The sequence below is a fragment of the Notamacropus eugenii genome, chromosome 3, assembly GCF_028372415.1.
Source record: "Notamacropus eugenii isolate mMacEug1 chromosome 3, mMacEug1.pri_v2, whole genome shotgun sequence".
In the NCBI taxonomy this organism is placed as follows: domain Eukaryota; kingdom Metazoa; phylum Chordata; class Mammalia; order Diprotodontia; family Macropodidae; genus Notamacropus; species Notamacropus eugenii.
The window spans coordinates 151,890,868-151,904,249 of record NC_092874.1 but is presented as its reverse complement, the minus strand read 5'-3'; the positions used below and the strand labels follow the sequence as shown (position 1 = coordinate 151,904,249).

Below are 13,382 nucleotides of genomic sequence, written 5' to 3'. Positions count from 1 at the left end.
TCTCTTCTTTCTCCTTACCTTCTAAATACAGGATGTGCAGCACGTAAATAATTACTTGTTTAATTTGTACTTTGTGTTAGTAAGTTATAGTTCCTATGTGACAGGCAATTATTGTATACAAAGATTTCTTATCTGGGAGTGCGTAATGTGAATTTTTCTTCAAAAATGAATTGTATGAAAATTCCATTTGTATTGAAATTTAAATTTAGGCCCTTTTATCAAGCCTTCTAAATGAGTTTAAAATAATTTTCAAATATTCAAATGTTAACCTGAAAGTGCCTTCAAAAAACCAAGTTAGACAAGAAAATTTAGAATCACAGTCTATAGTTGACATAACAGACACAGTTTTAATTGTAAAAATTTTAATAGCTAGTGGTTAAAATAAAGAGCTAATCACATTAATAAAGCCCTAGTTTGGACAGTTAATTGCAAATGGGTGTCCAGGTAAGTATCACACAAGCACTTTCCAGGTTGGCAGTTACTACAATCAGTCATATATGCAAAGTTGATCTATGTCCGATCAAATCTACCTTCTGTTCTGAGAAAATTACGACCTACACAGAAAAAACATATACATACCCATTTGGATTTAGATACAACCTTACATTTATTACATTTCACAATTCCAATCTCTTAAAATGGTGGCCTTAGGAAAAAGCTGCTTTGGCAGGCAATTGCAAAGACTCCTGCAGAGAGGAAGTGAAAAAACTGGGCATATAAACAAGGGCTGCTGGCACGTTCAAAGCGCAGGGGAGAGTTCACAGAGCAAAATGCAGTCCTAAGTAAATGGGTTTCAGGCAATTTCAGTGTTAAGATAACATCATTAAGAATAGAACAGATTGTGCTCAAACCCTGCTGTTTATAATTAACACATTGCTTCCAAATACTCCAGGGTCTCTGGTAAATAGTCCTCTGCTCAGATCCACCCAGACCAATCAGAGCATTTTCATCGGATGCCATGCTGGGCCAGCACCTGTTTGGACAAATCCAATAGAGCCAAAACACTCCTCTGCCTGGCCAGCTAAGTGATGGATGAACACAGCTTGGCTTAGTCACTGTCATAGTGTCCATATGTGAAGCTGGGAAGCTTGTTTTCACAAGAAATCATACAAGTATTTTATTATGTCGAAGTTCACCGTCCTATAAACAAAAACACAGAACCTGTTAGTATCACCGCTCCTGGACTGCTCAAAGCAATGTGTGTTTAGGGGAAGAGTACACAGGAATATTCACAATTAATGCTTTATAACCCACTGGTGCTATGACACTGCACATAATACTGACAAGTCTGATGCCAATTCTTTGAAATGCTATTAGCAAAACAATATCTGAATAAGTTTTTGCCAGGCATTAAGTTTTTTTTTGGGTATTTTAAAGTTAGATCTAACTGTGTAAAGACTCTATTTCAATTGTGCCACAGAAAGTTGAAATTTAGCTTGCCAGCTACTTGCTTTTTGTCTAATAAACAGGATAAAGTAATTGGAGATGCAAAAGTATTTAAATCTTTTGTGCTGCTGAACATTGTTTATCATCCAAACCACCTGTTTAAGCATTACATACTGCATAGCTCATCTGTCCTCATTTATGGTGTTCATTCTTTCAGTCTTTTAACACTAGTTGACCTGTGTATGCATTGTAGCTAAATCTGTAAAATCCAAGAATGAGATTCAACAGATAGATGATGTGAATGTGTATTTTTGTACTCTGATGGCAGGCAGAATAAAATAGCAGTGGAGAGAGACATATAATTATTTTCTTTTCTCTAAACTCATTCTTCACTACAAATATTCAGACTTAGAGTTTTATTATTTGAATAAATGATCAAAATAATTAGATATAATGATCTAGCAATAAGTATAAATGAAAGGCTTAACACTGAATGCTGCAAAAATAATCCTCCATATGAGAGCGGCATGTTAAAGATTTGCTAATTGCATCTCTTATTTATTAAACCATCATCACTGAATGTTTTTGGCTATAATTTTGTAACTTTTTAAAAAAAGTTTCTGGCACATTATTAATACAAAAGATATTTTGAAATTCTTAAAATAGTTGATAATGGAAACTATCTGTGGAAAACTATTTAGAACAGCTTAAGTGAGGCTCCAGGGTGACAGTGGTATCTAATGAGGACAAGAAAGAGCCCAGGTACCTTAACCATTTGACCACAATGCCATCACTATAAGGAAAGCTAACCTCACCACACAAAAGAATCATGACCAAAAATAATTCATATATACCTGACACTAAAACAGAAGTAAAAAAAAATTAACAAAATATTTTAATAGTATAGAATGAAATATCTGATTATACAGCTTTAATCCCCTTCTCCAATTTTTTATATATTTATTCTTCTCTACAGCTTTTAGAACTCAGAAAATTTGGAGAGAAGGAATACAGATGACAGAAAAAATCTGGGTATTAATTGAATTGGTAGAGGGAGAAAGAATGGTTTTCTGAGATATCCAGGGCATGGCATGTGCTTTTTTATTATAAACAGAAAGGGAATTCAAGTTAGCACATTCCTATGGGTAAAACTATAATGTAATTCCCAGTTTCAATGAATAGTAGGAAAAGTGGATCTGATTCTAGGGCTTATTGCCTGTGTGCTTTTAAATACATACTGAGCAAAACTACAGCTTTAGATGATTAAAAAAAAAGTGAGAAAACTAACCAGTTTTAATGTATTAACTGGTGAAAACAACTTAAATCTGAAGGAAATGTTTCAGTGTTAACAGAGAATGAATGTTAGCAGAGAATGAATAGCTAAATTCATTCTCTCAAGAAACACACATTTATCAAGGTAACTGGAATTCCTAATTTCCTCTACTGTAGGCAATCTGCCAATTGATCCCAGCAGATCATCTTCCAAGGTATTGGCAACTATACGAAAATTTAACAGTATGCCAACATTGGCAGTATCAAGGATGATATAAGGCAGTCAAATTCATAGCAGGCTATAACTCTACTCTTATAAGAATGCTGGATTAACAAGGCTTAGATCAATTTATTCTTGGGGAAAGTTTTGATTTGTAAAGGAGAAAATGTGCTTTGCAAGTACTTTCTCTAACTCTTCTTGGCTTTTTACATCTATCAAGTTCACTAAGCACAACTGTTTCTCCCCTGAAGAATGCATTGCATATTGATTTTTTTGGGGGGAATGATTGATTTCTTTTTTAAAGCAAACATTATAAAAGAAACAGGACATGAGTATGATAGAGAAAAAAGGCAAACAGTTTCAATGGTGATTTTCCCAATGTCATTTTATAAATCAGAATTTAAATGACTTATGAGCTGAGGATACAGTCTGGGCACATTAATTTAGTACTTTTCCTTTATACCTCAATCTTCTTTGTGTCTTTTTCCTTTTTAAAAATAATGTCTTCCTCCTAGGAGCTATTATTTTATTTCTTTCTCCTTCTATACACAGATTGTAGAGTTGTTTTTTTTAAAAGTTCAATTAATAACCTGAAACTTTATGAAGAGAATACCTTAAATCAGAAATCCTATCACATTTTCATAAAGAGTAAAGTGTATTTCACTGTTATAGGCAGGTATATACCTGACAAATATTAGGTAATGAAGCTTAAAATATTTGATCCTAAGTTAACCTATTTCTATACCATGAATTTCAATTTGAAGACGGAAACTACTATGAAAACTAAGTAATAAATTAAGTTGCAAGATACATAAAAATGCAGAAAGAATGGAAAGGAATTGGGCAAGAGGAATATTTTTATGACTTTTTAAGTAGGATGCTACCACTCCCCCTCCAAAAAAAAAGGAAAAAAACCCAAACCAACAAGTGGCTACGTAAAGTGCACCAAATACCCATATGCACTAGTTATATTTTGTTTTTTTTCCACAGATTACATGGTCCTAACTTCGGCTGGCCATTTTGTACATTTGCAACATTGGTGTCAGTGAATTTTTAGAATGACAAAAGCTGTATGCTCTACCGAGGTCAGTGGCAGAATAATCTTCTCATATGATGTACCACAAATTAGAAGACAGAATCTTCCAAGAGATAAAGGCTAATGGATAAAGATTCACCACACTGAGGAGAATCAAAAGAATGTCCTATGGGCTCTGAGGGCATTTCCAAAAGAAGCATGGACTCCCCCTTGAATGGTTCTGGGAGTCAAATGAGCTCTTCATTTTTAAACAACAAATACTATTACTTTTAAATTTATTACACCACTTACATAATTTATAGACTACTACATTAAAAGCTATTTGGAGCTGACCTTGCAATAGCTCTGACGAAGTCTAAAGACACAGTGCATTTGTACTTTGGTCCATCAAGTTGGTCATCATGGCCAACCAAAGTTAACAGCTGAAGGGTCACAAGAGAGGTAATCTAGAAATGAGAAAGCATAAAAGTTTTAACTGCTTATGCAAAGATGCATTATATCATCATTTCCATTCATAATCCAATACAATCATTTTAAAGATCCTTCAATAAAGAATATACAAGTGCAAAGGGAATTACAAAGTGAATACAATTGCTTTGAAATGTGTATGAGATAGACACCCAGACATCTATTTAACTAACATAAACATAAGCATCTTTAAGGGTTTTATCCTTGGGGAACACTCGTTTTCTTTTTCACTGAACGAAATACTTTGTTTCATTAATGACTCAGAAGTATGAGCACTGCCCTTCTAAAATAAGAGGAATCAAAACACTTTCCCAAAACACATAAATGTTTTTTGAAGTTCCTATCCAAATACAGCAAAAGATCAAAAATCTACATTCCTTGGGGATCAAGCAATGTGTGGTCTTTGAATCTTTTTTCTCTCTCAGATTTCAGGGCTAGAAACAGGCAGGAGAATGAAAATAAGTACCAATAGCTAGCTAACCTGAATTGTCCTTTTCCTCTGTGTTGGTATTGCTTTAAACCTGAATATTGACCAATGAGTCAGGAAAATAACCCAAGGCTTGGATTTACCAAAGACAGATTAAGTTTTGTCAAGTCAAAACCAAGGAGTGTAACAAAACAACATCCATCTCCCAGGACCATCACCATCACCTAAAGGATTAAGGCTTGAAATCCAGGAACGATAGGTGCTCCAAGCACTAAAAGGCTTAACTCGGGCTCATTCTATACTCACACCCAATGTTACCATGCTGTGGACCAGCAGGAGACAGAAAAAGGCAGTGGAAAGAAGTGGGAATGCATAACTTTGATGATTTGCTTGTGATCTCATACAGGACTGCTCTATAACAAACAATTCAGCATAAGAAATAACTGAAAAAAAATTACACAAGACTATTCATCTAAATCAGGAACTAAATATTGCTCACTTTAGTGGCTTAGCACTAACATTTTATAAATGTCCAAGAACAATGAACAGAACGACTTGTTTTAGTTAAAGGAATTTAGAACTTTTAAAAACTTACCAACCTCACTAAGTTCTACTTTGAACTTTCTTAGTTTTGATTTGAAAACTACAAAATTGTCTTTTTATTAAATTTATTTCTGTAAGAGGAAGATATGATCTATAATCTATTAAATCAAATCTCTCTTCAGTCAACGAAGAAGCATAATAACCTGCTATTACAGCTGCTCTTTTGCATACTAGTGCACCATCATTCTGCTGGATGCGACTGCTACTGGCTCCTTATATTCAGGGACTACCAAAGAAAAAAGTTTTATCTCCTAGAAAGAATGGGCATGAGGCTCATAAAGGCTCCCAATGAAAATACCATAAATTTAGACAGCTCTTAGGGGAGACCTCATCTAAATACAATACATAATTTTTTAAATCACCTGGTTTCATTACAAATGTTTTGTTATTGTGTTAATAATACATATTTCAAGCAAAAGGGAAAAACAAAGAATATTCCGCATTCAGGAGCTATAAAACTGTTATTTTTAAGAGAGGCATGAAGTATTTTTAATTTAATATTTAACACAATATTTCTTCAAAATTAGTTCTATTTTGATGAGACAAAGAAATCACAACTTTCTGCAACAAATTTGGAAGGGACTTTGGATCGTCTGGTTCATCTTCGTTTTAAAGTCAAGGAAATTAAAGCCTAGGAATTAAATGACTTGTTCAAGGTCATGCAACAGATTAGGGACACAGCCAAGACTTTCTACAATCTAGTCTTCTGATTCTTAGCACAGTGATTGTTTCATTCTAAGTGTTCTTTCTTTCAGCAACTTTGGATGCAAAAACTAATCATCATCATAATAGAGCATTTCTAGCTAAGGTCTATCAAACATAAAAAGATTGCTAGAGCCAAGGATCACATTCAGTAAGGGAATCATAGATCCAGACATGGAGGTGGCACCTGAGATGTGCCATGAAAAAGGATGATTTCAAAAACTAGGAATGGGGTAAGAAGGAAGAGGTAGGGAAAGATGTCCCTCCAAGACCTATTAATAGTGTGAGCAGGGGCATAGCAGTAAGAGGAAAGATCAAGAAATAAAAAATGGTGGGGGGCAGGGAAGGAAACTAGCATTTATGAAGAAACTACTGCATGGCAGGCACTGTGCTAATAATCCAGACAGGTTAAAATAAAGAGTGTACAAAGGAGAGTATTATGAAATAATGCTGGAAAAGCAGACTGAACCAGAGTATGGAGGGCCTTGAATATTAGGTGTGTATTTTGTTAAGGCAGCAGCAGGAAGTCACTGATGAGAAGTAAATTTCATCAGAATAAACACCCAACTACATAGAAAAGCTAGACTATAACTAATTATACTTCTTTTTTTAATGTGAAAACTAGATTTTATTACAAAAGAAATAAAATCACATGAGTGGAACCCAAAGGGTTCACAGTCCTTACAAAAGTTTACATATCTATTGCTGTACAAAAGGAGGAGAAAACACGAAGGGGTATGGCATGGGAAGGAAAAGGTACAATAATCCCTCCTGAAAGGGAGGAACAAGGCAATAGCAAAAACCATGTTCTTTTTTTTTTCTTTTTAAATTAATTAATTTATTTAACTTTTAACATTCATTTTAACAAAATTTTGGGTTCCAAATTTTCTCCCCTTTTGTCCCCTCCCCCCCCAAACACCAAGCATTCTAATTGCCCCTATGACCAATCTGCTCTCTCTTCTATCATCCCTCTCTGCCCTTGTCTCCATCTTCTCTTTTGTCCTGGAGGGCCAGATAACTTTCTACACCCCTTTACCTGTATTTCTTATTTCCTAGTGGCAAGAACATTACTCGACAGTTGTTCCTAACACTTTCAGTTCCAACTTCTTTACCCTCCCTCCCTCCCCACCCCTTCCCTTTGGAGGGCAAGCAATTCAATATAGGCCAAATCTGTGTAGTTTTGCAAATGACTTCCATAATAGTTGTGTTGTGTAAGACTAACTATATTTCCCTCCATCCTATCCTGTCCCCCATTACTTCTATTCTCTCTTTTGATCCTGTCCCTCCCCATGAGTGTTGACCTCAAATTGCTCCCTCCTTCCCATGCCCTCCCTTCCATCATCCCCCCCACCCTGCTTATCCCCTTATCCCCCACTTTCCTGTATTATAAGATAGGTTTTCATACCAAAATGAGTGTGCATTTTATTCCTTCCTTTAGTGGAATGTGATGAGAGTAAACTTTATGTTTTTCTCTCACCTCCCCTCTTTATCCCTCCACTAATAAGTCTTTTGCTTGCCTTTTTTATGAGATAATTTGCCCCATTCCATTTCTCCCTTTCTCCTCCCAATATATTTCTCTCTCACTGCTTGATTTCATTTTTTAAAGATATGATCCCATCCTCTTCAATTCACTCTGTCTCTATGTGTGTGTGCGTGTGCGTGTGCATGTGTGTGTGTGTGTAATCCCACCCAGTACCCAGATACTGAATAGTTTCAAGAGTTACAAATATTGTCTTTCCATGTAGGAATGTAAACAGTTGCACTTTTGTAAGTCCCTTATGACTTCTCTTTGCTGTTTACCTTTTCATGCTTCTCTTCATTCTTGTGTTTGAAAGTCAGATTTTCTTTTCAGCTCTGGTCTTTTCATCAAGAATGCTTGAAAGTCCTCTATTTCATTGAAAGACCAATTTTTCCCCTGAAGTATTATACTCAGTTTTGCTGGGTAGGTGATTCTTGGTTTTAGTCCTAGTTGACTTTGACTTCTGGAATATCCATATTCCATGCCCTTCGATCCCTTAATGTAGAGGCTGCTAGATCTTGTGTTATCCTGATTGTATTTCCACAATACTTGAATTGTTTCTTTCTAGCTGCTTGCAATATTTTCTCCTTGACCTGGGAACTCTGGAATTTGGCCACAATGTTCCTAGGAGTTTCTCTTTTTGGATCTCTTTCAGGAGGTGATCAGTGGATTTTTTCAATATTTATTTTGCCCCCTGGTTCTAGAATATCAGGGCAGTTTTCCTTGATAATTTCATGAAAGATGATGTCTAGGCTCTTTTTTAGATCATGGCTTTCAGGTAGTCCCATAAATTTTAAATTGTCTGTTCCAGATCAGTTGTTTTTCCAATGAGATATTTTACATTATCTTCCATTTTTTCATTCTTTTGGTTTTGTTTTGTGATTTCTTGGTTTCTCATAAAGTCATTAGCCTCCATCTGTTCCATTCTAATTTTGAAAGAACTGTTTTCTTCAGTGAGCTTTTGAATCTCCTTTTCCATTTGGCTAATTCTGCTTTTGAAAGCATTCTTCTCCTTGTTGGCTTTTTGAACCTCTTTTGCCAATTGAGTTAGCCTATTTTTCAAGGTGTTATTTTCTTCAGCATTTTTTTGGGTCTCCTTTAGCAGGGTGCTGACCTGCTGTTCATGCTTTGACTGCATGTCTCTCATTTCTCTTCCCAGCTTTTCCTCCACCTCTCTAACTTGCTTTTCAAAATCCTTTTTGAGCTCTTCCATGGCCTGAGCCCATTGAGTGGGCTGGGATATAGAAGCCTTGACTTCTGTGTCTTTGCCTCATGGTAAGCATTGTTCTTCCTCATCAGAAAGGAAGGGAGGAAATGCCTGTTCACCAAGAAAGTAACCTTCTATAGTCTTATTTCTTTTCCCTTTTCTGGGCATTTTCCCAGCCAGTGACTTGACTTCTGAATGTCCTCTTCACACCCACTTTGCCTCCAGATCCGCCCATCTGGAGCTTGGGGTCTGAGATTCAAATGCTGCTTCCCAGCCTCAGGGCTTTGGGCGGGGGCAGGGCTGCTATTCAGTGTGAGATTAAGTTCAGGTGCTCAGGTGGGGGCAGGGCCGCCTCACGGGCTCAGTTCCCTCAGGGGGTTTATGCAGAGACCTTCAACAATGGATCCAGGCTCCTGCCTGCTTGGGGAGCCCAGGTCTGCTCCCACCTCCGCTTCTGCCTCCCGAGGGGGCCTGAGTTATGGGGGCACCCCACTCCCCTGTCGACCCACCAAAGAGACCCTCTCACCGACCCCCGTCACCTGTGGGTGGAGGGACCCGCGTGGCTGCTGGAGATCCTGTCCCTGAAGCCCACTCGGATCTGCTTGTCTCGGTGCCGCGGCCATGGCAGGGCTGTGCTTGGCTCCCAGTCCGCGGCTCAAAGGACCTTTTGCGAGAGGTTTGCAGGTCCCTCTGGAATAGAAATCTCCTTCGCTCCAATGTTCTGTGGCCTCTGGTGCTGCAGAATTCGCAGTGAGTTGCTATTTACAGATGTTCTATGGGTTGTGGGTTCGGAGCTATGTGTATGTGTGTCTTTCTACTCCGCCATCTTGGCTCTGCCTGCTAATTATACTTTCTTCCCCCTCAATACATTAAGATATATGTTTAAATTTGCTCTGTAATCATTTTAAGGCAAAAAATTTTGAGCTGAGATTAAACTTCCCACAAGCTGTATACAGTAAAGGATCAATGCAGAAATTTAAAAATACAAATATTCAGAATCTTTGAACTATTCTTGGTACAGATAGATTAAAGGCTGATTCCTAGGATATTCATCTTAGTCTTGATTAAATACTAAATCATAGTGTTTAATATTTCCAGTACTTAATATTTGTGGAGTATTTTCTGATTCTAACCTCTCATAACATCTTACATATATAAGTACTCTCTAAAATCATTTCACTGTTAAAAAAGGTGATAAAATTTTTTCAACTTTCTAAATTTTATTGACAAATCTAAAGTTGAAGAAAAGGTATATATCATTGTACTCTTCCATATTCATAGCATTTCCTACTTAGCAAATTCTGAAGCAGCTTTTATAATTAGAAAAGTATATTCTATTGTAATAACTCTTCAACAAAAGATTAATATTTTGATTCCTATGCTTTAACTTTACAACATAAGTCTTGAAAGTAAATGCTGAATGTGGAATCTCCATCTTTTAATAGTGTAAAAACTAGATGAATTCTCTTTTGATGTTTTATTAATTTGTAACAAATAAGGCACATCATATAAAACATTTGAACACAAATTTAACTTAGTTGCCTACACTTGTCTAAAGCCCTCTGCTACTGATAGTTAAATGTGTACAGATGTTACATAGCAATGTAACCAAGAGCAGTTTGAAAACCAGATGTCATTTAGAAAACACATTTCGTGTAAAATTACCATCCAGGACTAGTCTCTTGGAGTTAAATTCAATGACCCCAGCACAAATTATGTTAACATGAAAAAAAAAGCTATCCTGAGAGAACTAAATATTTTACTCTTTCAGAAATCAGTAAAGACAGAAAGAAAAAATGGTGCCATTAAAGATGACTCATATGAACCACAGGTAAAAGAGACTTAGTAGAAATATGTGAATGTAGGGCTTAGAAAAAGAAAATATTTCAAACCCTAACAAATCTCACAGCATGTAGGAAACAAACCTCTGATAAAGCTTTTTAACTGACTACTTACCAATGGGGGAAATTGGTTGAAATTGAGTCATTCTTATGTAGTAATTTCATAGTGAGAGTTGGTTTCCATTTTTTATCATCCTATTCTTGTTTCCACAATTACTTTGCCATGATAATTATGAAAATTTTGAATACAAATTACTTAGCTACCTTGAATATCTCTGAAGTTAGAGGGTCAACTCTAGGTTAGCGAGAAGATGGAAGATAAGCAGAAATCTTCACATATTATCTTTTAGTTGGCTATGCCATACCATAGAATTTCTCATTTGGAAAATAGCGTTTCTCTTGTTATTCATGAGGAAAAATGTCAAGGATCCATGATGTCATCACAGTGAAAGGAAGGGAGCTTAGAAATCATCTAGCCTATGTCTCCTGATATTGCAGCTGAAAAAATTTTACATTAAAGGTAAAACAACTTGCTTAACATCCAACAACTACACACTTAGTTAAAAGCAGAGCCCAGACTAGAACTCAGACTTCCAGTATTTTATTAGTAAACTAGCTTTGAAGGAGAATGGACCAAAACTGGTCATTCCACATGTATTTACTGATTGCCCACAAAGTTCATAGAACTGTGACAGAAAATCTAGATCCTAATTTTTGGCTTTACCCTAATTGTGAAATAAGGACAGGTATACTCTGTCTTATAGAGATTTGCTCAAAATCAACAGGATGGTAGGACCAGTCTTCCTGATGAAGAAGTGGGTAAGCTGCTCAAACTTTAGTATGGGAGTAAATTTATTCCACTTCTTTGGCATGGTAAGGTACAATGCAACAGCCATACATACAAAGGGGACAAATATGAAAACTATTAGAGCAACTATTACAGAAGTTATGGAAGGTCAGGCACAGAGATGCACTGTTGGTAGGGCTGCAAATTGGACCAATTAATCTGGAAAGAAAATTAGAATGGTATCTCAACAGTCATTAAACAGGGCATATCTTTCAATTTAGTGATACTACTTACTACAAGGTATATTCTCCAAAGAGATCAAAGAACTCATGTCTACAAAAATGTTTTTGTTGTAGCAGAGAACAGGAAACAAAGCAGGTGCTCAGTAACAGGGGAATGACTGGACAAACTCTAGTATATGAACATACTGAAACATAATTTTCTCTATGAAGTGATGACTGCTACAGATTCAGTGAAACATAAGAAGACTTGTATGAAATGATGAAGAAGAAAAAGAGGCAGAAGCAGGATAGCAATGTACACAAAAATCATAATGTAAGGGAACAATTCTGAAAGATATAGAATTATGCCACCCATGTCTAGGCAGAGAAGTAATGGGCTAGAGCTGCAAATGAGACATTTTTCAGACACTGCCAAAATGATCATTGTTTTGCTTAACTTTACTTATTTGTTCAAAAGGAGGTCTACTGAAGGAGAAGGTTGGAGTTAGTGGGTAGAGGCAGAGATACAAAAGAAAGGGGAATTAATAAAATTTTAAAAATTTTAGCAGAAGAATACAAAAAAATTCCAAAGGAGACACAATCAAGGCAATTTTGTTAATACAGGACTAAATTTAACATGCACAGTTTAATCCTTCTTCTTTGTATATTGAAACTGTAATTGAAATGTACATTGAAATGAAACTTGATGATGACAGATAAATGAAAAAAAAATGTGGTTTTGTATAGTCTAACATATTACTGTCGCAGTTAAGTGGCACAGTGGTAGAATGCTGGGCCTGGAGTGAGGAAGACCTGAGTTCAAATCCAGCCTCAGACACTTACAGCTATGTGACCCTTGGCAAGTCATTTAACTGTCTGCCTCAGTTTCCTCATCTGTAAAATGAGTTGGAGAAGGAAATGGCAAACTATTCCAACAACTCTGCCAAGAACACCTCAAATGGGGTAACGAACAACAGAAATTACTAACAACAGTATACTATTATGTCTTTTGAGAGTATTTTCCCTTTAGAACCTGTTATTGCAACTGTTATTGTAACAAATTTAACACATCCCCTTCCCTTTTAAAAAAACTTACAGTTTCAAAATTTTTGTACCCAGTATGATCTCTTTCCCTTGGTTCTCAGATTTATAACATAAATATGTTATGATCAACACTTGAACTGGAGGTAACTGTCCTTAAGCAAGGAATATTTATTGAGAAACTGATGAATTAATGTCCTTTACAATGACTACTAGAAGCTAATTCTTCGTTTGCTCAATCAATCAATATTTATTAAACAACGATCATATGCTTGGCACCATGCTAGGAGCTAGATATAGAAACAAAAATGACAATTCTCCAGGAGCTCACATTCAACATAAACACCCTGTGTGTTCATTCTTCATTGTCGAAGAAGACCATGCCATCAGAGAAATAAAGACATTACTTGCACTTGACTTTGTTTTTGAGTGAGGGAAGGCTGTACAAGGTCCCCAGCTTCACTTCTCCTCCAGAGCCATCTGAATTCAGAGACCAGATATTCATCAGGATGACTGGAGATGACCCAGGATGAGGCAACTGGGGTTAAGTGACTTGCCCAAGGTCACACAGCTAGTGAGTGTCAAGTGTGTGAGGTGAGATTTGAACTCAGGTCCTCCTGACTCCTGTAGTGGTGCTTTATCCACTGTACCA

General features: G+C 36.4%; 1 protein-coding gene and 1 long non-coding RNA gene across 6 annotated transcripts in view; one reads left to right on the top strand and one right to left on the bottom strand.

The window, feature by feature from the left end:
• The window catches only part of LOC140533434 (uncharacterized), a 33,961-nt gene extending 29,473 nt beyond the window's left edge, over window positions 1–4,488 (top strand). The window contains exon 5 of the long non-coding RNA XR_011976919.1: window positions 3,869–4,488. This is a non-coding gene — a long non-coding RNA (uncharacterized lncRNA). The remainder of the gene's footprint in view (window positions 1–3,868) is intronic.
• ORC5 (origin recognition complex subunit 5) overlaps window positions 346–13,382 on the bottom strand; it is a 94,120-nt gene continuing 81,083 nt past the window's right edge. For all 5 annotated transcript variants that reach the window (XM_072653131.1, XM_072653129.1, XM_072653133.1 and 2 more), the window contains 2 exons: window positions 4,248–4,360; window positions 346–1,140 (listed from right to left, as the gene is read on the bottom strand). In XM_072653131.1, the coding sequence (XP_072509232.1) occupies window positions 1,095–1,140; window positions 4,248–4,360 (159 nt within the window). In that variant the 3' untranslated portion in view covers window positions 346–1,094. The remainder of the gene's footprint in view (window positions 1,141–4,247; window positions 4,361–13,382) is intronic.